Genomic DNA, 26,479 nt, shown 5'->3' with positions numbered 1-26,479 from the left:
CAAGTAGCCATGGGCCTGGCAGAGATGACTTACCATGTTTTCCTCCTACCACTAGTGTCACTCTCAGTGCCTAGAGTAAGGTGAGAAGGAAACAGAGTAGGAAGGAGTAGAATGCCACAACCAAAAAAGATGGAGAGGAAAAGGGAGATTTAAACTTTAAATAAAGGAGAGGAAGGAAAAAATTTCCAGGGCCATTTGGCTACCAGCTGGAGTACAATCTCAAGTAAACAATTTATATGAGTCAAGGATAACATATGTTTAGATTTTCTGATTTGCAGGAATCTCAGGAACATATGTCTCATAAATCATAAGGGTTGCCTGAATTTTGTAGTGAATATATATTGATCTAAATTCACACTCCAAGGATTCCTTTTGTGATCAAAAGCAGCATTATTCAAAGCATAGTCAGCTGATGAACAGCATCAGTATCCCTTGGGACAGGGCTCAGGAACCTGTGTTTTACAAGCTCTCTAGGTGGTTTTTATTTACATTACAGTTTGAGAAGTAATCTACAGAACAGGTTTATAAAATGGCTAGTTGATTGCCATGGTAGAGGTAAGGTAGAGCTGGGCACAAATGATGAAAGTGCATGCCCCGGAATCATCCAGTTTACACAGGGGGAAAGCAGTGTCACAGAGGCATAAAACAGCTGCTGATGTTTTTAAAAGGGAGTTAGGCAGGTTGGACACCACTGTGTGTTTCCTGGGATTGCTTTGAAACAGAAGAGGCTGCTGTAGGACTAGATGGAAAAAGAGAAACTGAGAATTGAAGGGAGAGTTGGAAAGTTGAAAGAGTACAGTCAACAAGCACTTCCTAAGGAGTGAATATGCAGAAGGTATTATAATTACAAATACATAAAGGCAAAAGTTGCAGAAAAAGAAATCATGAAGAGATTTCAAAATGAGGATGAAAAGCAAGAGGACCAGCGAAGAGTTCTAGGAACCAGTAATTAAGGGAATGGTGGGATGTGGTGCCTCCAGAATAGATACTCAAAAATTAGCATTTACAAAGTTATGTCTTATTCTCGGATAGAAAAGTGAGGAATAATGGACAAATGACATAATTACCATTGGCACTGGCTTACTACTTCCTTTCATGAACCATACAGCAGAGCAAAGCATACTGTTTTGGCTGAGCTCTTATCACAGATGAGGATAAATAGGATTTGAAATGTAATAGAGTCTTAAACGGAAGTTTGGAGTGATTCACTAGCATGCCAATAATTGTGGACAAGGCACTCTTTGTAAAAGCTATACCGTAGTTAATCTAACATTAAGGTTATCAATAAATATGATTAAATTAACCCTGCAACACTTGAGATGCCATAGAACAGGGTAGAAAGTGAAAAAATTTGAAAAGTTAATGAAGTGAGATGCAAGATAAAAAGTAAAAAAGAAAAGAAAATCAGACCATCAAGGATTGTGACTTACAGATTTTTGGATTTCCTTTAATAGGAAACTTCACAATCATTTCCTGGGGATTTATGCAGATGAAAACAAATGGAGAATCAGATTCTTGACTCATGTCTGGATACTGTGAAATATAAAAATAAAAAGTTCAGTCTAGTTGAGACAAATTTTGAATTTCAAAATAAAATGATACCCTAGGTTTCACTTCCACTTTTTGATGATAGTACTCTGCGTTTCACAGTCAGGTAAAGAGGATTATGCTCAACAAGCGAGAAAAAATCTCTACCTTCCCCAGGAGTTAGCACAATATTTTTATGCAGACTATTGCCTGCCTTTTCCAACTTCCTATAATGGGGACAACTTCTTAAAAAAGGTTCCCTGACATCTTCCCCAAAGGATCAGAACTATTTTTTATTAATATAACCGACTGTGAGTTGGGAAATTCAGAGAACTCCTTCAGAAACATCAGGTACCCCGTAGGTCCAACTCAACTGAAACACTGGAAGATTTAAGAAAAACAGAACATTTGTGGAAATTCTGCGAGAAACAGTCAACAGAGGCTTTCTTTCACTAAAGGGAAGGAAGATGATTCATTCTGAAAGGTATGAACATGCAAAAGCTGTTTTGCTGCTGGATGCATTCCAGACTTACTTAGGTTGAAAAGGTAACTGGTAGAGCAATTCTGAAAATTATTTAGAAGCCTCCTTTGGATCTCTTATCACAGAACAAATCTGTGTGAATATTTAAGACTTTTATTCCTTCTGAAAAGACAGACACAGAACCTACAGTAAGATTGTGCTGGCCACACAATTACAATTTAAGGAATAACTGGGGGTTGGCAGAAAGTGCTCTCTAGCAATGCCCAACTGATTTGGTGTTTCATTATTTCCTATCTTGGGAAGTCTTGCATTTATTATCATGTTTGACAAATATGACTCAAAGGCTGACTATGACTGTGGGTCAGACTTCATTACCAGAGCAGCCTTTTTCCTAGCAACTACCATACAAAGTATGAGATTCTTTTTCACTTTTATTCACCTGCTAAGATATGTCCTCTAAAAATCTAAGGCTCTCAAGTAGAAATGGAGGTTTCAGTAAAAGAAGTAAAAATACTCAAATTTTTTTGTAGCTAGTGGAAGCATAAACAGTTAAAAGCTGCTTTACTGACCACTCTATCCTAGGTGATAAGTAAAGCTTTAGAGAAAACAGAAGGGGTTTTAAGCAGCTTTTAGTCCTGCCCACATACCACGACTTTCAGTGTAGGTCAGGTGTGGCATGTACTTTGATAAAACATAGTTTAATATCAAGTATCAGCCACAATTATATTCACAGGTGGGGTCAAAATGTTCATGGTAGAAAAGAAAGACTAAAGATGAAAGGGCAAATTCTTTTTTCCTTATCCCCTAGATCTTCAGAACTCAAAGAAAAAGCAGGGCCTAGCTGTTACTGCTGAGGTGCTTTGGCACAAATAAAACCAGAGGATGCCATCAAGCTCTTTAAACCTAATTCTACAGAGGCTAAAGCAGCAGCAGTCACAATTCACATCTCTTCAATTTTCCTGCTCTCTCTTCTTTGCGTCTTACGGAGTGTCAAGGCAGAGGACAATGATGCCAGGACTTCACAGCTCTGCTTTCCCAAAACTGCAAGCCATTTCAGTCATTCTCTCCTCTTTCTTCTGCGTCAATAAGTATTCTCATCTACTGGATCAATCCCATTAACAAACATACTTTCTGCAATGTCTGCCATTAAATAAAAACTCTCCAGATCCCACATTCTCCTCGAGCTACTGCTAGAGATTACTCGATTAACTACACAACAGAATTCATTAAAAGATTATCTATACTCCCTTTCTCAATTCCTACTTTTTCTGGGATTCACTGTAAACAGGCTTTCACCCCCATCACTTCCCCAAAACTATTAACCTGCCTCTCCTACTGTATTTTTTCTATAGCACTTACCATCATCCAGTACAATACAATTTACTTCAATTTTTAAATTTGGCCTCCCCTTGCTAGGATGAGAGTTCCACAAGGCAGGGCTTTTTGTCTCTTTTGTTTACTCCTCAGCACCTAGAATCATGCCTGGTGCATAGTAGGCAACTGATAAATGAATGTGAATGAAAATTTGAATGAAAGAACAATGAATTTGTCAATTTGTGCATTATTGATATCTTAATCATGCTGAATACACACATACTGGGAACTGGACACTCTTAAGACTGTAACTTTGGATAAAAGCAGGTGCTACTCTGTAATCTGTTAAATTAGAATTTTCTGTCTTGGCAAGTAGCCAATATACCTCTATTGTTAATACAAACTACCCTGACATATACTCACAGAGTAAGCAAATGTCAAGTGATGGAGAAAATAATGGATAAATGAAATTATGAACAAGAGGTTCCTTAGACTCATTCATGCCTCGCAATAAAGACAAACATTAAAATCAACTTTCCCAGCTGACTCTAAATCCAAGTTTCATGTTAATATACATTTTCCCAAGCTCTGTCACTGAGCTTCAGGAGGCTTACAAGAAACAGAGCTGAAGAGTAAAGCAGCTTGCAAGTAAGAAAGAAAAGTAAGTCCTATGCATTGGGAGAAGGGATTATTTTTCGTGGTAAAATTCATTAAAGCAAAGTCAGTTTGGCAGAGTCTCAGTATCTCCAAAAAAAGCATAATTTCTGCAACTGGGTCTGGACACTATGGACCATATTAAACAATAAAAAGTCAGAGACTTACAAGTATGGGACTTTTAGTCTGAGTCAAAAAACTAAAATGTAGCTGATGCAGAGAAAGAGTAAATTAAGAGAAGGGAGGTTCGTATTTGTGAAGAATGTGGATAAACTCTGATGTCAAATCCAATTGAGAAAGGATGCAGGATTAAGGGTTAGGGAATAGACAGGGTAGGGAATGTGTGTTGTAAGATCAAGCAATTTAAAGTAACCATTCAAATTCAGTAACATTCTCAGGAAGTTGCCACTTTTTTTACCTATGAGAACATGACTCCTGTCACCTGGTTTCCAGCCTGAGGAGTGGGGGAGGTGGGCCTACTCTTCTTTCATGCCTCATAAGTCTCATAGCTGTCTAAACATAACAGGTAATTAACTACTAAACAGCCATTTTCTTCTCCTCTCCAGAGGGAAATTGTTCACCAGTCATCTAGAAAACATTTCTTTTGCCATTTTCATAAGAAAAGGAAAAGATTAGTAATTTTTGAAAACTATACTAATTCAGAGACACGTGGGCATTTTCTGCAAACCTACATTTAGACCTTCTACTGAAATGATCAGAATCTCTTAAATGATGTCACTCTTTACAACAAATCCCCAGATGACCTCTAAATACAATACCTCTCTCCAGAGGACTAACAGCTAAAGCAAACACTTAAGAAGGAGCTCAACGACAGAGAACATGTATTTGCTGTAGGTTTTCTTCATTTGAACTTTGGAGAACTAGATAGGACATGAAATCAGGCTGTGAAATTTGGTTAGCTGAAAACCAACTCCAAGAAAATTGAGGTGGGAATACTCAGAAAGAGAGAAGGAAATGAGCCTGATAACAAGACAACAAACACAACAGATCCAAAGAAGCATATCCTGAAAGAACTGTCCTCTAATAAATGGTGCTCACTTACATTTTCCTTCAAAGCAGTTCAAGGTGTTCACAGGATAACTAGTACCTCAGGCCTCATTATACTGGGGGATAAAAGTTTTCTTACATCAGAGTAACATATTGATCATACGAGATGACTACTATATATTTGACTGGAGATGCATAAAGATCATGTCAGCTGGCCTGAAGTGGGGAGCTGAACTCGCACATACCAGTATCCAATTCAAATCATGTGGCCAGTATCAGACAGGTGGGTTCCAGCTCTATGCTACAAAGGCAGTTCCTCTTTGCTTCAGGTAAGAATAAGGGATCAGTGATAGGCAGCTTATGGGTCTTACAGCCATTTGTGGAAGATGATCTGGTTGAAGCCACATGACATTGGTTTCCTTGTCCCAATCTACTCACAGTAAAATTTCCATTATGGCTTTTTGTTCCCTTTGGAATCCTATGCTGGAACCTCTACACACAAAAGAACCCAAACAAGTAAGTATTTTTTCTCTAAAAGTAACCTCAGTTTCTCTGTCCTGACTCTTCAGGACCTTAATGGAATCACCCACTCATGACAATTATTTTGGTCTTAATTTTCACTTAGCAGCTTTCATTCTAACTTAAACTAGTGAGAACCAAAGAAAATTGTTCTCAATTAAAGAGGCTACATTATAAGGTCCTTAAATCACTGAAGTCTACCCTGGGACTAATACCTCAGAATACTGACTCCTCTCCAGTGAAGAGCTCTGACAATTCTAGATATTACCTGCTTATGGCTGGTCTGATTCAATGAGAACAACTACTCTGAGGCAGAGCTCAGAGAATCTTTTGACAGCAGTTGACCTATCAAGGTAAGATCATTATCAAGCAATCTGGAGCTATTCACATAAAAAATAATCCTTTATCAAGAAACATTTGTCTTTCAGAACAAAACAGATTAAAATATTTTTAACTACCCAAATGAAAATTCATAGTAAAATTGATGTTTTTATGATGATCATGCTATAGAACATCCCGCCTTTACAGCTACAGCATAGGTTTCCTTTGCCACAGCTCATTTATTATTTTATTTATTTTTATTTATTTATTTTGGTATTATTAATCTACAATTATATGAGGAACATTATGTTTACTAGACTCCCCCCTTCACCAAGTCCCCCCCACATACCCCATTAGTCACTGTCCATCAGCATAGTGAGATGCTGTAAAATCACTACTTCTCTTCTCTGTGATGCACAGCCCTCCTTGTGCACCCCCCACATTATACATGCTAATCGTAATGCCCCCTTCCTTCTTCCCCCAACTTCTCCCTCCTTCCCACCCATCCTCCCCAGTCCCTTTCCCTTTGGTAACTGTTAGTCCATTCTTGGGTTCTGTGAGTCTGCTGCTGTTTTCTTCCTTCAGTTTTTCCTTTGTTCTTATACTCCACATATGAATGAAATCATTTGGTACTTGCCTTTCTCCACCTGGCTTATTTCACTGAGCATAATGCCCTCTAGCTCCATCCATGTTGTTGCAAATGGTAGGATTTGTTTTCTTATGGCTGAATAATATTTCATTGTATATATGTACCACATCTTCTTTATCCATTCACCTACTGATGGATACTTAGGTTGCTTCCATTTCTTGGCTATTGTAAATAGTGTTGCGATAAACATAGGGGTGCGTCTGTCTTTTTCAAACTGGGCTGCTGCATTCTTAGGGTAAATTCCTAGAAGTGGAATTCCTGGGTCAAATGGTATTTCTAGTTTGAGCTTTTTGAGGAACCTCCATACTGCTTTCCACAACGGTTGAACTAATTTACATTCCCACCAGCAGTGTAGGAGGGTTCCCCTTTCTCCACAACCTCACCAAAATTTGTTGTTGTTTGTCTTTTGGATGGTGGTGATCCTTACTGGTGTGAGGTGATATCTCATTGTGGGTTTAATTTGCATTTCTCTGATGACTAGCAATGTGGAGCATCTTTTCATTTGTCTGTTGGCCATCTGAATTTCTTCTTTGGAGAACTGTGTGTTCAGCTCCTCTGCCCATTTTTTAATTGGATTGTTCGCTTTTTGTTTGTTGAGGTGTGTGAGCTCTTATATATTTTGGATGTCAAGCCTTTATCAGATCTGTCATTTATGAATATATTCTCCCACACTGTAGGATGCCTTTTTGTTCTACTGATGGTGTCCTTTGCTGTACAGAAGTTTTCAGCTTGATATAGTCCCACTTGTTCATTTTTGCTTTTGTTTCCCTTGCCTGGGGAGATGTGTGCATGAAGAAGTCGCTCATGTTTATGTCCAAGAGATTTTTGCCTATGTTTTTCTCTAAAAGTTTTATGGTTTCATGACTTACATTCAGGTCTTTGATCCATTTTGAATTTACTTTTGTGTATGGGGTTAGACAATGATCCAGTTTCATTCTATTACATGTAGCTGTCCAGTTTTGCTAACACCAACTGTTGAAGAGGCTGTCATTTCCCCAATGTATGTCCATGGCTCCTTTATCGTATATTAATTGACCATATATGTTTGGAGACTCTATTCTGTTCCATTGGTCTGTGGCTCTGTTCTTGTGCCAGTACCAAATTGTCTTGATTACTGTGGCTTTGTAGTAGAGCTTGAAGTTGGGAAGTGAGATCCCTCCCACTTTATTCTTCCTTCTCAGGATTGCTCTGGCTATTTGGGGTCTTTGGTGGTTCCATATCAATTTTTGAACTATTTGGTCCAGTTCATTGAAGAATGCTGTTGGCAATTTGATAGGGATTGCATTGAATCTGTAGATTGCTTTGGGCAGGATGGCCATTTTGACAAGATTAATCCTTCCTAGCCAGGAGCACGGGATGAGTTTCCATTTGTTAGTGTCCTCTTTAATTTCTCTTGAGAATGTCTTGTGATTTTTGGGGTATAGGTCTTTCACTCCCTTGGTTAGGTTTATTCCTAGGTATTTTATTCTTTTCGATGCAATTGCCAATGGAATTGTTTTCCTGGTTTCTCTTTCTGCTAGTTCATTGTTAGTGTCTAGGAAAGCCTCAGATTTCTGTGTATTAACTTTGTATCCTGCAACTTTGCTGTATTCCACTATCAGTTCTAGTAGTTTTGGAGTGGAGTCTTTAGGGTTTTTTATGTACAATATCATGTCATCTGCAAATAGTGACAGTTTGACTTCTTCTTTACTGATTTGGATTCCTTGCATTTCTTTGTTTTGTCTAATGCTGTGGCTAGGACCTCCAGTACTATGTTGAATAACAGTGGGGAGAGTTGGCATCCCTGTTTTTTTCCTGATCTCAGAGGAAATGTTTTCAGCTCCTTGCTGTTCAGTATGATGTTGGCTGTGGGTTTATGATATACGGCCTTTATTTTGTTGAGGTACTTGCCCTCTATACCCATTTTGCTGAGAGTTTTTATCATGAATGGATGTGGAATTTTGTCGAATGCTTTTTCAGCGTCTATGGAGATGATCATGTGATTTTTGTCCTCCTTTTTGTTTATGTGACGGATGATGTTGATGGATTTTCGAATGTTGTACTATCCTTGCATCCCTGAGATGAATCCCACTTGATCATGGTGTATGATCCTCTTGATATATTTTTGAATTTGGTTTGCTAATATTTTGTTGAGTATTTTTGCATCTATGTTCATCAGGGATATTGGTCTGTAATTTTCTTTTTTTGGTGGGGTCTTTCCCTGGTTTTGGTACTAGGGTGATGCTGGCTTCATAGAATGAGTCTGAAAGAATTCCCTCTTCTATTTTTTGGAAAGCTTTAAGGAGAATGGGTATTATGTCTTCTCTGTATGTCTGATAAAACTCCGTGGTAAATCCATCTGGCCCAGGAATTTTGGTCTTGGGTAGTTTTTTGATTACCGATTCAATTTCTTTGCTCGTAATTGGTCTGTTTAGATTTTGTGTTTCTTCCTTGGTCAGTCTTGGAAGGTTGTATTTTTCTAGGAAGTTGTCCATTTCTTCTAGGTTTTCCAGCTTGTTAGCATATAGTTTTTTGTAGTATTCTCTAATAATTCTTTGTATTTCTGTGGAGTCTGTCATGATTTTTCCTTTCTCATTTCTGATTCTGTTGATGTGTGTAGATTCTCTTTTTCTTTTTATAAGTCTGGCTAGGGGCTTCTCTTTTTTGTTTATTTTCTCAAAGAACCAGTTCTTAGTTTCATTGATTTTTTCTATTGTTTTATTCTTCTCAATTTTATTTATTTTTTCTCTGATCTTTATTGTGTTCCTCCTTCTGCTGACTTTAGGCCTCATTTGTTCTTCTTTTTCCAATTTCGATAATTGTGTCTTTAGACTATTCATTTGGGATTGTTCTTCCTTCTTTAAATATGCCTGGACTGCTATATACTTTCCTCTTAAGACTGCTTTCGCTGTGTCCCACAGAAGTTGGGGCTTTGTGTTGTTGTTGTCATTTGTTTCCATATATTGCTTGATCTCTATTTTGATTTGGTCGTTGATCCACTGATTATTTAGGAGCCTGTTGTTAAGTCTCCATGCGTCTGTGAGCCTTTCTGCTTTCTTTGTACATTTATTTCTCGTTTTATACCTTTGTGGTCTGAGAAGTTGGTTGGTAGGATTTCAGTCTTTTGGAATTTACTGAGGCTCTTTTTGTGGTCTAGTATGTGGTCTATTCTGGAGAGTGTTCCATGTGCACTTGAGAAGAATGTGTATCCTGTTGCTTTTGGGTGTAGAGTTCTATAGATGTCTATTAGGTCCATCTGTTCTAGTGTGTTGTTCAGTGCCTCTGTGTCCTGACTTATTTTCTGTTTGGTGGATCTGTCCTTTTGAGTGAGTGGTGTATTGAAGTCTCCTAAAATAAATGCATTGCAGTCTATTTCTTCCTTTAATTCTGTTAGTATTTGTTTCACATATGCTGGTGCTCTTGTATTGGGTGCATACATATATTTATAATGGTTATATCCTCTTGTTGGACTGACCCCTTTATCATTATATAATGTCCTTCTTTATCTCTTGTGACTTTCTTTGTTTTGAAGTCTATTTTTGTCTGATACTAGTACGGCAACACCTGCTTTTTTCTCCTTGTTGTTTGTGTGAAGTATCTTTTTCCATCCCTTGACTTTTAGTTTGTCCATGTCTTTGGGTTTCAGGTGAGTCTCTTGTAAGCAGCATATAGATGGGTCTTGCTTTTTTATCCAATCTATTACTCTGTGTCTTTTGAGTGGTGCATTCAATCCATTCACATTTAGGGTGATTATTGAAAGATATGTACTTACTGCCATTGCAGGCTTTAGGTTCGTGGTTACCAAAGGTTCAAGGTTAGCTTCTTTACTATCTTTCTGTCTAACTTAACTCGCTTATAGAGCTATTATAAACACAGTCTGATGATTCTTTATTTCTCTCCCTTCTTATTCTTCCTCCTCCATTCTTTATATGTTAGATGTTTTATTTTGTGCTCTTTTGTGTTTCATTTGACTGCTTTTGTGGGTAGTTGATTTTATTTTTTGCCTTTAGTTAGTATTTGGTTGTTGTGATTTCTTTGCTGTGATTTTATTTTCTCTGGTGACATCTGTTTAGGCTTAGGAGTGCTTCCATCTAGAGCAGTCCCTCTAAAATAGCCAGTAGAGGTGGTTTGTGGGAGGCAAATTCCCTCAACTTTTGCTTGTCTGGGAATTGTTTAATCCCTCCTTCATATTTAAATGATAGTCGTGCTGCATACAGTATTCTTGGTTCAAGGCCCTTCCGTTTCATTGCATTAAGTATATCATGCCATTCTTTTCTGGCCTGTAAGGTTTCTGTTGAGAAATCTGATGATAAGCTGATGGGTTTTCCTTTGTAGGTGACCTTTTTTCTCTCTCTGGCTCTCTTTAATATGCTGTCCTTGTCTTTGATGTTTGCCACTTTAATTATTATGTCTTGGTGTTGTCCTCCTTGGGTCCCTTATGTTGGGAGTTCTGTGTGCTTCTGTGGTCTGAGAAGCTATTTCCTCCCCCAGTTTGGGGAAGTTCTCAGCAATTATTTCTTCAAATATACTTTCTATCCCTTTTCTCTCTCTTCTTCTGCTGGTACCCCTATAATGCAGATATTGTTCTGTTTTGATTGGTCACACAGTTCTCTTAATATTCTTTGATTCCTGGAGATCCTTTTATCTCTGTCTGCGTCAGGTTCTCTGCATTCCTGTTCTCTGATTTCTATTCCATCAATGGCCTCTTGCATCTTGTCCATTCTGCTTTTAAGTCCTTACAGAGACTGTTTTATTTCTGTATTCTCCCTCCTTTGCTCTTGTATATTTCTCTGCAAGTCCATTAGCATGGTTATGACCTTTATTTTGAATTCTTTTTCAGGAAGATTGGTTAGGTCTATCTCCCCAGGTTCCCTCTCAGGGGAGGATGTCTGTATGATTCTGGCCTGAATCAAATTCTTCTGCCTTTTCATGGTGATGGGCAGATGGTGCGTGTGTCAGCTGGGAGAACAAAACCCCTTCCTGCTTGCTCCTCGTGTTCCTCTTCTGGGAGAACGGTGACCCCTAGTGGCTTGTGCTGGGCAGTTGTGCGCAGACTGGGTCCCTGATTCTTGCCTGGCCGCTATGGAGTAAGCTCTGTGGTTGCTGTGGGTGTGGCAAGCCTCAGGCTGCTGCTGTGCTATGGCAGGGCCGTGCTGGAGGGGGAATGGGTGGGAGGCTGTTTATCGCTGTGAGGGGCCTCCATGCTGCGCTGTTGCCCAGGGGGTTAGGGCGCCCAGAGTTCCCTGGGATTCCCAGCTGCTGGGTTGTGTCCCGGGACACTTCTGTTCAGCTGTGGGGTCCCTGTCCCTTTAAGACTTTCAAAAAGTACTCGCTTTTCTTTTGTCCCAGAGGCGCTGGCTGTGGGAACCCGCTTGCAGATTTTACTGTTCCATTTCCCGAGTATCCAGCACACCATGCCCTGTGTGTCTGCGCTCCTGGTGCGGATGGCTAGGGCTGGGTATCCAGCAGTCCTGGGCTCCCTCTCCCTCCCGGCCCCAACTCCTCTCCTCCCACCAGGGAGCTAGGGTGAGGCACCCTCAGGTCCCGCCAGGCCACAGCTTGTATCTTACCCCCTTTGCGAGGCACTGGATTCTCGCAGGTGTAGATGTAGCGTGGCTATTGTCCTGTATCTTCTGGTCTCTCTTTTATGAATAGTTGTATTTGTTGTATTTTCAAAAATACATGTTTTTGAGAGGAGATTTCCGCTGTCTACTCATACCGCCATCTTGGCTCCTCCTCCTCATTTATTTTTAAAAGTAATTAACTTTAAAAGAAAATTCTCTTTTTTTGTTACTTCATCTGGGCTAATGGTACTGTCATTTACCCACTCACTACACCCACAAACCTAGGTTTATCCTAGATTTCTCTCTTTTTCTTACCCTTCATAATCAATCAAATCACCAAGTCCTATAGACTTTACCTCTTAAAGTATATGAAATATGGAGGAAGATACCTTTCAATCACCTGCTCCCTTCTGTCCAACTGAACTACCAGACCATTGTTGCAGGCCTTCATCATGCCTTACCTGGACAATCATGATAATTCTGTGACTCATCTCCTTGTTTTCAGGCTTGCCTCATGCAGTCCCTCCTCCCTCCTGCTGCCAGGACAATCTTTCTAAGTTGCACATCTCATCATATCACTTACATGGTTGCCTTCAGAATACAATTCAAATTCCTTCACAGGGCACTTGAGGCTTTTCACATATCAGCCATTGCTTGCGTCTCAATTTATTGTCATCACCATTTATTGAGCACCTACTATGTGCCAAGCTTTATGCTAGGTTACTGAAGAAGCTAAGAAGCCAATAGTTCTGTAACATCTTCCTATGTTGACAGATAGTAACTACACTAGTTGGGGTGAGGATTAAATAATGTATGTAACTATTGAATGTTAATATATGTTATATACTGTTAAATGTTATATACTTGAAACCAATATAATATTTTATATCAACTATACCTCAATAAAAAATAATTTTAAAAATCAGAAATAAAAGATGAAGACATAGATGGTGACCTAAAGAACTACCTGTAAACATATAATTACAAAACACACACACAAAAGTTAAAACTGTAATCATAGAAATACGAACACAGTAGCCCTGAGGAGTGATTAATCCTCTCAAGGTAGAAATGGGTTGAGGTCAGAGAAGACTACAGAGAGAGAGGGAGACATCTGAGCTATTTTAAGAGATAAACAGGAACTCTCTTGGTGGACGAGGGCATGGAGACAGGATATAGAATGGTATATGGAAAAAGATATAAATTCTGCTGTCTTCAGGACTCATCTTTTTAAAAAGTTTCCTGAACCTTCCCTACACTGCCTCCAGCCAAGCTAAGTTAGAAGTTAGGTCCCTCCTTTGTGAATTCTTTTGTTCATATGATAATTATTATGCTTGGGTTTTCTTGTCTCAGTCCTAACTCTGGATCCTTAGTCTTTAACCCAGTGCCTGACATATGACAGATGGTCAATAAATACTTGTTGGTTGTATGACTATATAATATTCTGAGCAATAAAATTTTAAATGAGAGATAACTTGCTACCTGGTTTACACAGCAGACTGGATGACAAACCAAGAAGCCTTGAACAGACTGGAAGAAGATAGCAAGGCTACGGAAGATTCCTTCTGGATGAAGGAGACCACTTTCTCTCTCTCTAAGCCTGGATTTACTTATAGGCAAAATGAAAGTGTCACATTAAGTGACTGATTCTGCCTACATAAAACCTCTTACATCTGTCCCACTCTTATCTAATTCCACTGGCGCTAGCCTAGAACACATTTTTTAAACTATCTCTATCCTGGATGACAACTGCCTTCTCACTAGTCTTTCTACCTTCAGTCTCTTCAGTGCAATCCATTTCCACATTGCTGCCAGATTCACTTTCCTCAGGCAAGGCTCTGTTCCCTTCAAAACACCCTTCCTCCAACCCACAAATGACTGCAGAAAAAGGTCTTAGCACCATAGCCTGTCATTCAAAGCTATCTACCATCTGACCTCAACATACCTTTGCATTCTTGTTTGCTGCTTATTCCTCTTCACCCATACTCTTCTCTCAACAAACTGGTTTGTTATTATTTTCCATACACACCCATAACTTCCTATCTCACATCACTTCTCTTCTGGGAATACACTTTTCTACCACCTAAGGAGGAAGACTCAAGCAGCAATTCCAATTCTACCATTTACTGACTTTTATTGAATTTACTCAATAATGCAAGTTATTTTAACTCTCTGAATCTTAAGTTCTCTCATCTCTAAAAGAGGGGTTATGATGCCTTGCTTGGGAGTTGTTGTGAGAAACAATAACACAAATAAGCTTGGCACATAAACTGATGAAAAAAGTGACAGAATTTATTATTACCACCCTCCAAGGCTAATTCAAAAGCCATCTTCTTAAAGTCTTTTGGATTCCCTCCCAGCTGGAAGCAGCCTCTCCCACCTTCCAATTCCTCAGAGGCAGTCTTTATTTCTCTTAAGACAGGTACCTTTGTTTTGAATTTTGTATTTGGTACTTACATATCTTATCTACCTAGGGGTCTTTCAAATATTCTGCAGACAGAAACCATGGCTGATTTACCTTTTTGTTTCTTTAAGTGCCTAAAACAGTGTCTGATTTATAGTAAGTCTTCAAGTATTTTTTGATGAATATTTAAGAAAATCTTAAGAATTATATGTTCATTTTCAGATGAAAAGCTAAACATTAAATAATTTACATAAATACACAGAAAAGTGTTAATATTCCCTTTCTCTCTTGGGGATAAGTATAACAGAAAGCATAATTCTCCCAGAATTACTAAAAAATTTACATGGTTGTCATCAACTCATCAAGTGGGCACTTGACACTACTAGGTTGTAAATAACTTTAAAGACAGTCTGTCCTGACCCAGAAATTCTAATAAATGTTCTAGTCTTCATGAGAACTCTGACAACACATTCCCTCTCTCACTCAAGTGAGCAGTGATTTTAAAGAACGGCCTAGGGTTAGGCTAGTTGTGGCAGACATACAGTTCCCCTCTCTGCTGGGTACAACCCTCATGATACTTGAGAACATGTATTTTAGGTCTATGAATTGGCATGATTTCTCAGTCCAACAGAGGACATTTTCTACATACTTGAAAAGAAAATTTGGGGACTGCATTTTTCAAGGCCAATGCCTGGTTTGAATATATTGCCTATCACTTTCATCATTTTCCAATTTCTCACCTCTCAGACTTACAAACCATTGGTGATAGAAGCTGATAACTTCCTTACATGAGGTAATATTTGCAATCTTCCTGGATCTATATTGTTGGAAACGCTTATAAAAGAAGGAACAAGTAATACTCTCTCTTCCCCAATTGGAAAACTGCAATTCTATTGCTGATGTCAATTACCAGGGCACCCTGCACTAGAATTGCTTCAGCATAATTCCTTAAAGATATGGTCATGGCTAATATAAAAGCCAGAAGATCAAATGGACTAAATGGTCAGTAAGCTGGCAGGAGAGGAATGGATTCAGTACAGCAGAAATGGAATAACCAATGACCTTGGAGATTTCAGACAAATCAGATTTTCTATTGAAGGCAGAGATATAAATAGCACAAACACAACATAGACACGTAGAAACAAAAGCCACCAGTTCAACTTTTTGTGTGAAAATTTGTTAGGTCTAGAGAACTGTTCAAACCACAGCTGCTAATGGTTATGGATTTGGCAATCAAAATGTCTTTGTTAAAAAAAAAGTTCTAACTGCCTTACTATTGAGGTTACAAACCACAGCCTTGATACATTGTTACAGTCAACATCCTCCCTGCTGTTTTTGAGAGCTTACATCTGCTGCTGGCAGATAAAATGCTGGCAACTGCATGGGTTTATTCCAGAGGAATCACAGAAGTTTTAACTAGATGGCTCTTATTTACCTTTCTCTCCTGAGCTGTGCCCAGACCCTTTTCTGTATCACTCCTATCTTGTTTTAGGTTGGTCCCCTGCCATTACTCAGGAGAGTTGAGGGTCTAGTGGGATTTTTCTTCTGACACAAATCAGCTATACCAGCCATACTGCTCTTAAAAGATAAAAGGAAGACAAACTCTTAGCTCAGGGGAAAGCACTTTACGCATATATTTTTAAAGCCATTTATAGTGCAGTGCACTTGATTTTCAACAACCACTAATAAAACCTTTCTGTTATTTTTCTTAAAGGAACTAAATGATCACACTACACCAAAAATAGTGAGGGCTTAGTATATTTTAACTTATCAAAGAAAGTCCAAGAATGAGAGGTCAGGCAGTAAAGTACTGAGTTTCTTTGGGGAAAGAAAAAGGAACAAGATGGGGAAATAAAATGTGGTCCAAGTCACATTGCCAGCTAGTTTTAGTTGAAATAAAAACTACTAGATCCACACTAGTTTTCAAAGAAAATGTAGTTTAGCTGGGTTATGAGAAATATGTATAAAGATGCAGAAAGAAGACATAGGTCAGAAAACCATTTCCTGGATGGTTCTCCCTCAGTGAGCAGACCTAGGAGGATAAAAGATAACCAAATATACCTACATTACCACTTCCTAAACTGTAATACAAGATATCAGTTTTGCAGTATGTAGGTAGGTAATGGGGGTGAGAAATATTTTCTGGTTAAAAACTTTTGGAAACAGCATGTGTTAAATCCACCAGATAGATCAGAGAGTTATATCAAAGAGTCATATGCACACTAGTATGTTAGGGCTCTGAGAAGTTCTGCAGCAAACAAGACCGTGGAACCCCACACACCCACCTTTCTTTTTTTTTTTCAGAGAATACCTATCCATGGAACAGCTTTGGAGATGCTAGCCCAGGCCACTATTCCTAAACTCTCAACTCATTCCTGAACAAACAAGAACGGGTTGGTAAAACAGACTAGGCAATCACATTTCTTGTATCACAGAACCCTAATTCTGAAAGATAGATTACCAAGGGTGCTCAAGACATTTTCCAAAAGGCAATCAAATACCAAAGTTACACATTTAAAAGTGGTAAGAATCCCCAAAGGGGATTACCCAATAAATAATCCCCAAACAGGACTAGTATCAATTCTGAATACTTTCATGTGCTACCCTCAAACATGAAACAAGGGGGAAAAGCCATAGAAAAGCCAACCATAGGAAAAATGGGTTATGGGATTCCTGCATTTGATGAAGCCTAGTGGCTTCAGGCATTTTGGGATATTCTAATGTCACACATCAGGGAAATTCATAAGGAGAGTTACCAGGACCTCCAGCTGGGAACATACGGGAGAACCCTTATGCTTCTATGTGATGCCTTCAGCATCCTCAGGATAAAAGACAGAATATAAGCTCAAGGAAGAATATCATGCTGAGCTGAAAGAGAGGTATTCTTGAGAAACTAAAAAGATTTGTTTTGAAATTAGACATCTAATTCCTATAAGCCTTATGGTACTCAGTAGACTAGGACTTATGGTTTCCTACTCTTCCCTACAAAAATTTGTGGCAGAAAGATTGGCTAATTGCCTAGGGATTGAGATAATTTGACTTTATCAGGTGGTGATTTGCTTAATAGACAAATGAGAGAGTAAAGGAAGGGCCCTCGCCAAAAAACTACCACCCACACTGACAGGTGCTCCTGGGTTCTCTTTCAGAATGCAAATATCCTAAAAAGAAAATATAGTACATTTAGTTACATTAAGCTGTTAATGATTATGAGGGTTTCAAACTATAAAGCTTATACCAATGTAAGGGAATTTTGTAATTATTACTTCTGGACTGAAAAAAAAGGAGAGACGTGAAGAAAGAAGAGACTGGTAAAATAAGCAAAAGACCCACAGAGGGACAGAACACGCATAAGGGCATGGAAAACAAAGGCCTCCAAATGTCTATGGTTTTGCCCACATATGGATCAGGTACTAAGGGCAGAACAAAAGACTTGGAGTCAAAATTCATGGCAAAAATGCATGTATTGTATTCATATATATAAAGTAATCACAGAAGGACTGAGAAAGCAATCTACAAGAAAAACAAAAGACAGAAAACTAAAGGGGTTCTAACTATTGGCTAAAACCTGTGAGGAAAGGATAAGAAAAGGAAAGACAAGAATGGTTTTCTTTAGCAGTCAGTAATAACAGTAATCAAAGGTAAATAAGTCTAGAAAAGAACTGATTGAGAAAAATTAAGCTGAAGAGAACACTTTCTTAAGCACAGTGGTGGAAGCCCTATTACCTAAAGTAACAGTCCAAAGAACAGGAAAACCATTCTGTAAAGTAAGACACTTCATGCTTGAAGGATGGACTTTCCCATTTTGGATTTCTGCTCATCTGACTATGAACAGGCTCTAAATTTCATGAGTTTTCAACTAAGCTAAAGTCCTTCGGCTCCCTCTGCTGTTCAAAAATGTACTTTAGTTATGTCAGTTCACTTTTTAGTGTTCAAATAAAAATACATACATGTGTACATATTAAGTGCATGTACACACACACACACATACACACACACACACACACCCCAAACCTGGTACAGTCCAAACATACTTGCCATTCATGCATTCTCTGGCCTGGACCAAATGTTCCAGAATGAGTTACAAATCCTACTATCCCGGCTACCTAATTGAAATACTTCAAGGAACAATGGAGGACTTTTTCACCAAAAGCAACACAACTTTATTAAGGGATGAGGACTATATACTTGTTAGCTGAATTATGGCAATAGCTTTTTATGCAGAAATGTATATGTCCCAGTCCTCCATTTACCAGAAACCAAACTATAACCAAGTTTTCTGTTTCTGCCCTGGTCTTTTCTCTTCCTAGTATTTCCTTATTAAAAAATTCTTCTTACATATCTAAATCCAGTTGCTAGCACCTTATGATTCCCAGGATATTCTGTGTTGAAGGATCTATACAGGTCAGCTATGGTGGCAAACCAAGCATCGTCCAAGAGAAGTATTCTTTGCTCACCTGATCCTTAAATTGCTTCTGGGACAAGCAGTCAATTAGGTCCACACAGCCCAGAAGACAACCTGACGGATAGTCATTGGGAAATTCCACTTCTGAATCAAGAACAACAGAAGAACTGGATAAATTTCCTTCTTTGTGATCCTGGAACTCACAAATTTGTTTTTAATTCTAAACAGATCACTTTCTCTATTATCTATTGATAGACATAAGGAAAACAATGAGGTTTTTATTTAGCACAATCATTTATATTTTAGCAAAAATTTAGTGACTAGCCGGCTCAGTTCATGACCCCCGTTTTAAAATTACCCTCTGAGATATAATGAGTCATAAGAAATACTTATTCAGTCATTCAGGTGACCAAAAACATATTTCCCAGGTATATTTGGTCTTCATCCACAGTTCCTGAAAACACTGCAGTCTTAAATGTGCAATCAGTGTTTTGTCATGTTAATAGGAGACCCCACCTAAGAGCACGGTCTGAAGGCTGAATCAGCCAATGGCCAATAATTTAGTCAGTTATGACTATGCAATGAAGCCCTCACAAAAACTCCTAAAAAGAGCTTATCCTGCTCTTGGATCCTGCTTCTTTGTTGAAGAGAGCTTCCATGCGTGGGGAACCAGTACACATCCACATGACGCCAAGCCGGGCCTCAAGCTCCACAAGAACAGAAGCTCCTTTATTTGGGACCTTGCACTATGTATCTCTTCATCTGGCTGTTAACTTGTATCCTCTACAGTATCCTTTATTAAACTGGTAAACTTAAGTGTTTTCTCGAGTTCTGTGAGCTGCTCTAGCAAACTGATGGAACCTAAGGGCGAGGTTGTGGGAACTTCCAATCTGTAGTGGGGAAGTCAGAAGCACAGGTCAGAAGCCCTGTGACAGGCATTTGGAGTTGGGGGTGGAAAGATGAATTGTCTATGTTCTGATGGTACGAAAAACTAGAGAACAGGGTTCAGATGGAGCTTGTGACAGGCATCTGGAGTTGGGGGTGGAAGGCAGTCTTGTAAGTTGGAGCCCTTAACCTGGGGAATCTGGTGCTTTCTCCGGGCAGATAGCATCAGAATTGAGTTGAATTCTCAAACATTGTGTTGGTGTTGGAGAACTGTTTGGTGTTGCATGTGGAAAGATCCCCCACACTCTCCACACAGGAATAGGGCCTGGGAACCCAAAAGGGGTTATGCTATTATACTGCTGTATACTGTTGTATAATAATAATTTTGTCATATAGAAAAAAAACACACCTGCACACAATCAAAGTTCAAGGACCCCATAATTTCACTCCACACAAATCAATTCCATTATACTCAACTGGATCATACCAGAGTTTGGTGGTGATGGGTTTTGGAAAAAAGCTACAGGTGTCAAGAGAAAAACCAATAAAATGTAATAAAAACCGTAAGAATCTCAGAACACAAATTTAAAACAAGCCAGTCATATCTGTCAGAAAAGAAATATGTTTTTAAGGAAACATACACTTTTGATTCCTAAAGCTTGGTTTCTTAAAAACTTTAATGGGGTTCCATAATTATCTTCGTATTGTACCTTGAGAACAATTGTATGGGCTGGATAAGAGGAAGAAAAACAAGACACTCAAGGGTCAGAAGTGTTTTTTAGGGTCCAAATTTAGTGTGCTTTAGATTCACAAAAACACACTGCTTAAGTCAACCAACTTTGATCTGTCCAAATCCAATAGCACATGTCTATTTGGGTTGCTCCCAGTAAAAAAATTCTTATCTATGGTTGTTCTTCCCAAAGTGCAGATCCCAGTTTATAGCGGTCATTTTACTCTACTAGAAAAAAAGAAAACAACCAGAGAACATTTTCTCAGAAAAGACTGGTTGGTTGCTCTCTGGTATTGGGAACTGATATTTTTATTTGAACTGTTTGGTGAATTAATGCTTTGAACAGCTGCCTATGATTTGCCGCTAAACAAAGAAACACAAAGTTTAAAGTCCCCTTAGACAAAAAAAAGTCACAAGAAGAAGGAAGTGAAAGAAAATGAATACCAGTGACTTTTCTCCACAAAGATTGAAAGGAGAATATATGGCTGTTACCTTTCCCACGAAGAAGACGATACGTAGTCTGGAGTTCGGAGACTTCCTGAGGGGAGGGTCTTTTGGCTGTGGCTGCTATCCAAAGTCTTCCTCTATGAGGGGTGTACCAGCTTCTGCCCTCCACCCTTAAACAAATACAAATTTAGTAGGAAGGGCCTAAACTCTACCTGAAGGGTCTCATAACATATCTAGTTGAACCAAGAGATACATAGATGACACCTCACCAAGAGGGGTACTTTTTGTGAAAGAACGCTTCTTCCACAACACCCTTCGTCTGAACCCTGTTCTCTAGTTTTTCTTACCATCAGAACATAGACAATTCATCTTTCTCTGCTACCATTTTTTACCTGATCTCCGTAACTCAGACTTGGAGCTTTCACTAGCCTTCTATAATCCAAATCTTGTATTTTCAAGGCATTCACATTGTCTCACAAAAATGGAAATCCTTGCCTTATTTTGAGTTAGAAGCTAAGCTTTACCTGGAATATTTATAAACTAATTGTTCTCCATCCTGGCAGAAAAATCTTTATGCATACATGACTCTCCAACAATGTACTTTCAGAATAATTATTTAATAGAATTTAAATAAATACAAATGTTTATCATCCTTACTAAGCTGCAACATTCATTTATATTTTCTAGGCATTTTAAAAAGGATCATATTATTTGCAGATACTTAACTTGTTGATGAGGATGAAAGAAATTTTATAGAATAAAAGAATGCATTCAATAGAACTTAGCTACTCACTACTCTCCAAAAGATGCTTCTTTTAGTTCCCACCAAGAGAAATGAAACACCTTGCAGCACACCCTGACAATACTATTCTTACAATGGGAAATAGGGAATGTCTCATAATATGAGTTTTCTGATAGAGATGAACTGTAAGAGTGCCAGGCACACAGTAGGAGCTCAATAAATGAGGAATGACTCATTAGCTTTCTTCCTTCTACACCAAAAACCTGATGGGTTACTAGGAAAATGGTCTCACCAATGTGGAACCACCCACCTTATTTGTGTAAGATTAGTGATTGTGGGCTGGATGCTGCTCATCCTGTTCTTTTCAGTGAGAAAATCTGAATAACACAGATCCAAAATAGGGTGAGAGAAATGTAGACACTCTAATCTCAGCAGAAAGCAAGCTGTTTAGTTTTCTACTTTGGAAAAGGAAGACTCCTAAACTGCAGAGAACTGAATGAGAAGAAGATATCTGAAGGCCTCATTGGCCTGGAGCAGCTGCAGATTCACAGGCACTTGTGCTAATGGCACTATATACAGGGACTTTATAGACCAAAAAAAAAGAGTCACAAGAAGAAGAAAGTGAAAGAAAATAAATACCAGTGACTTCTCTCCACAAAGACTGAAAGGAGAATATATGGCTATTACCTTTCCCATGAAACAAACACAGGAACCAAAGCAAAAAAGTCTGACCTTTCAGAGTAGAGAAAAACAGTAATGCACCTTAATGAAGGAGGAAAATCACAGCTAATCATGAAACCACCAAAGTAGAAATGATTGTTCCTAAATGCTGATAACACACTTTCTGTCCGGAGGTAGACTGAAGCTTACACAGTAAGAATGGAAAAAACACTATGAAAACTTGAATTCTAGTTCCATTCCTGCCACTAACTAACTTTATAATTCAGAGCAAGAGACTTTAGCTTTGCCTGCCTAAGTGTCCTCATTTGTCCAAGGTTGTAGTAATACTGGCCTGATCGATTTCATAGAGCTCATGTTTTGAGACTGTAAAATTCTATTTAAATATAAGATTTATTACTGTTATGAGTTAGGACACTGTCAGGTATATAAAATCCCAATAGGTAAAATAAGAAGGAAAAAAAGATATCTTTACCCCTACATTCACTGCAGCATATTTACAATAGTCAAGACATGGAAACAACTAAGTATCCATAGATGGATGAAGAAAATGTGGTACATATATGCAACAGAGTATTATTCAGCCACAAAAATGAAGGAAATCCTGCCACTTGCAACAACATGGATAGATCTTAAGGGCATTATGCAATGTGAAATAAGTCAAAGAAAGAAAAACACTGAATGATCTCACTTATTTGTGGAATCTGAAAAAACCCACAAACTTACCCATACAAAGAACAGATTGGTGGTTACCAGAGGGAAACAGCAGAAGGTAATCAAAAGGCAAACTTCCAGTTCTAAGATTAATAAGTCCCAGGGATGTAATATACAGCATGGTGACTATAGTATTTGAAAGTTGCTACTAGAGTAGATCTTAAAAGTTCTCATCATGAGAAACAAAAAATTTGTAACTCTGTGAGGTGATGGATGTTAACTAGACTTACTGTGGCATTAATTTTGCAATGCATGCACATGTATCAAATCATTATGTTGTACACCTTAAACTAATACAATGTTGTGTGTGAATTATATCTCAATAAAACTTGGAAAAAAGGAAAACTGAATATATTGTAATGATAAGTGAAAGAAGAACATAAATAGATATCACCTCATTATCTAACAATTTGCACAGGAAAAAATATAAATAAACACTCCAAAATGCTAACAGTAGTAGCTGTTTCTAGGTGGTGGAAACAGAGGTGAGCTTTCTTTTTCTAGTTACTTTTTTTTTATTTTCCATACCTCTATTACATTTATTAAAACAAAACTATTTTTAAATATTGAACTGAGAAGAAACATATGACACCATATAATAGTAAGCCATTACCATCACTAATAGGTACAATGATTTACCTCTATAATACCTCTACTTATCTCTCACTACTTCTCCCACTTTCTGTAGAAAAGTAATTTATAGTAAAATAGTTTCTCAATATGGCTACTCAGATTAATAGATAGATTAATTAGACAAAACCACAATTCGGCTGGTGTCTCTAAAAAATAAATAGGCATAAAAACTTTGAATTTCAAATAGGATCAACCATGAAGGTTGCTGAGTGCTACATCACAAAGGCAAAGCCAGAAGTGTCGTCAATAGACTCCCAAAGATGAGAAAACCGGTATTCCATTCTTTCTCACGACTGTGATCCTTAGCCTTTCTAACCTCAGTTTTGTAAAGCTATTCAACAAAAAAGTACTATGAAATCAGTAATATAAACATACTGCTAAAGTTCTATGCACTAAAGAGCATTATAAATCATAATTAGGTTGAGGAAAATGAATTTTAATCCGTAACTCTAAGTCAAGTTTATGTCACTGTAAAATCCTCCATTGCCAAGATTCATTTCCGTCCTTACCTTTTAATCCCTCTGACAAGCATTGAAGCCCAGGGCTGATGCATAGAGAGGCACCAGCCACCATCAAAGCCTTCCTGAAATTCTTGGTCCTGGATTCGCAACTGGTTCCGACATGAGTTGGACTCTAGTTCCGACCCCGCTGAATGGAAAGTCTTTTTCTGTGAGGCTGCAGCTGTCTGGTCTATCCACTATACAGGAAAGAAACCAAATGTACAGTTCTATCTCACAAGGGAAAAACCTGGGGTAGGTATATAAAATGAGATGAGTGCTGGAGAAGACAAGTAATGACTCTATAGCATCTTACTACACTGATGGACAGTGATTGCAATGGAGTGGAAGGGGACTTGATAATATGGGTGAATGTGAAACCACAATGTTGCTCATGTGAAATCTTCATAAGATTGTATATTCATAAGGTTGATACCTTAATTTAAAAGAAATGAGATGAGTGCTAATAATAAAGAAATTATACTGGGAACATTTTCTTAGAAAAACGTATTTCATCTTTGAAACAGGACAAAAAAGGTAAAGAAGGTATAAATTCAGTAGGAGACCCAGGTATGATAACAAGGTCTCATATTAAAGGATAATTAATAATGCTGAAATATCTTTCTATACATAGTTTCTTAATTCCAGCAACAGCACAACTATGAGAACAAATAATTGGTCTGTAGTTATTTCCACTTTATACTTAATGATATATTGGATTCTGGGCAATTTCCCAACATAGTTCTATCAGTCAATGAAGGTTCAACATTTTCATTTATACATTCTTCATGTGCTTAGAGGCAGGGTCACGTGCCTGGTAATATGATAAAGCAACAGCAGTTCTGACTTGGATGTATAAGGATTCTCTTACTCTGAAATGAACAACTTGTTGCCTTAAAAAGAGAGGATGGAGTACTACTGAATCAAGGATCCCATCATGAAAACAGGGTAGAAAATGACAGGGTATATGTAATTACAGGAGATTGAAGAGTCCTGTCAATAGTTCAGACAGAGAATAACAAAGGTTAATGTTTCATCCAGAACAAGAAGACTGAATGCACCAAATTTTTTTTTTAAAAAAAGGTTCTATGGCTCTCTGGACTTTGCTTACCTATTTGTAAAATAGATGTGGAGTGGTTAGACTCAACTGTGTCTGATATACACTTTATCTCTACAAGTTAATTCTTTTATATTAAAAAAGGCTCTATTAGAATATTGAGTTTTGGGGTTGTCTTAATGTTTTGACTTTTTATTTAGTAATTTATAGGAAAATAGAAGCCACTAGAGTGGTAGTCTAGAGACTCTAAGTGATCATTTTCCCCTAAAGGATCAGTTTTCTAAACTGTACCATGATGGTATTGGACTAAATGAGTTTCTAAGAATCTTTCTGCAATAAAATTTTATGACTAATCAATTGTGCCATATGTTAAAAAAAATTTATTGAGCACTTAACTATGTTAAAAACACATAAAGTATGGATACTTACAGAAAATATAAAAAAGATATGGTTCTTTTTTTTCAAAGGAACTTACAATCCTAGTAAAAGACAGACACATAAATACCCAAAATGTAAGGGAGCTTTGAGTATATACTACAAAGGATACAAGTCCTTAAGTGGGAACACAAAGGAAGAACTGATACATTACAGGAGAAATAAGTGATTTCACAAAGTGTCAGTTTGAATAATCCTGAGGCCCAAATTCTCTGTTCTATCTCTATTGTGTTTATATTGTCTGTTTTTCTATTCCCAGAGCCACTTTCCTAATTAATCTCTTATTAATCTTTCAATATTACTTTTATAGAGCCTACTAACTGGTCTCTTCATCTACATTTTTAGCCTTTAAATAACTCTCTGCTAATACTAATCTAAGCCCTCATTATCTTCCACTGTACTAAGAAGTGGATTTCCTGATCTAGTCTTACTTCTCCTTCCACCCCCACCACCCAAACAATTTCCCTGATCTAGTTCTTACTTCTCCCTCCACCCCCAACCCAAGCTAGTCTCTATATAAGCATAGAAGTCATGACAATCTTCTAAAATTCTTCAAGGACTTCTCTGCCTACATTAGGATAAAACCAAACTCCTTAGCATGAGACATAACGGCATCACATATGATAAGATGCTGTCTACTACACTGGGTTGAGTAGTTTCCCCCAAAAATTTATGTCCCAGAACCTGTGAAAGTGACTGTATTTGAAATAGTCTTTGCAGATGTAATCAAGTTAAGATAAGGTCATACTGGATTAGCACAGATTCCAAATCTAATGCCTAGTGTCCTTATTAAAGAAGAGAATGTACAGAGATAAAGGCACACAGAGAAAAAGGCCACG

General features: G+C 38.0%; 1 protein-coding gene across 3 annotated transcripts in view; it reads right to left on the bottom strand.

Annotated features, from left to right (window-relative positions):
* The window catches only part of TRIP4 (thyroid hormone receptor interactor 4), a 59,924-nt gene that overhangs the window by 5,811 nt on the left and 27,634 nt on the right, over positions 1–26,479 (bottom strand). Inside the window, exons 9-12 of one of the 3 annotated variants that reach the window (XM_037006065.2) lie at positions 24,161–24,348; positions 20,930–21,054; positions 18,875–18,966; positions 1,431–1,533 (exon numbers count right to left, since the gene is read on the bottom strand). In XM_037006065.2, the coding sequence (XP_036861960.2) occupies positions 1,431–1,533; positions 18,875–18,966; positions 20,930–21,054; positions 24,161–24,348 (508 nt within the window). The remainder of the gene's footprint in view (positions 1–1,430; positions 1,534–18,874; positions 18,967–20,929; positions 21,055–24,160; positions 24,349–26,479) is intronic. The other 2 variants (XR_012120739.1, XM_037006066.2) reach the window with 2 other exon arrangements.

The sequence above is a fragment of the Manis javanica genome, chromosome 8 (assembly GCF_040802235.1).
Source record: "Manis javanica isolate MJ-LG chromosome 8, MJ_LKY, whole genome shotgun sequence".
In the NCBI taxonomy this organism is placed as follows: domain Eukaryota; kingdom Metazoa; phylum Chordata; class Mammalia; order Pholidota; family Manidae; genus Manis; species Manis javanica.
Note: the sequence above shows the minus strand (reverse complement) of the source record. Positions and strands in the feature narration are given on the sequence as shown.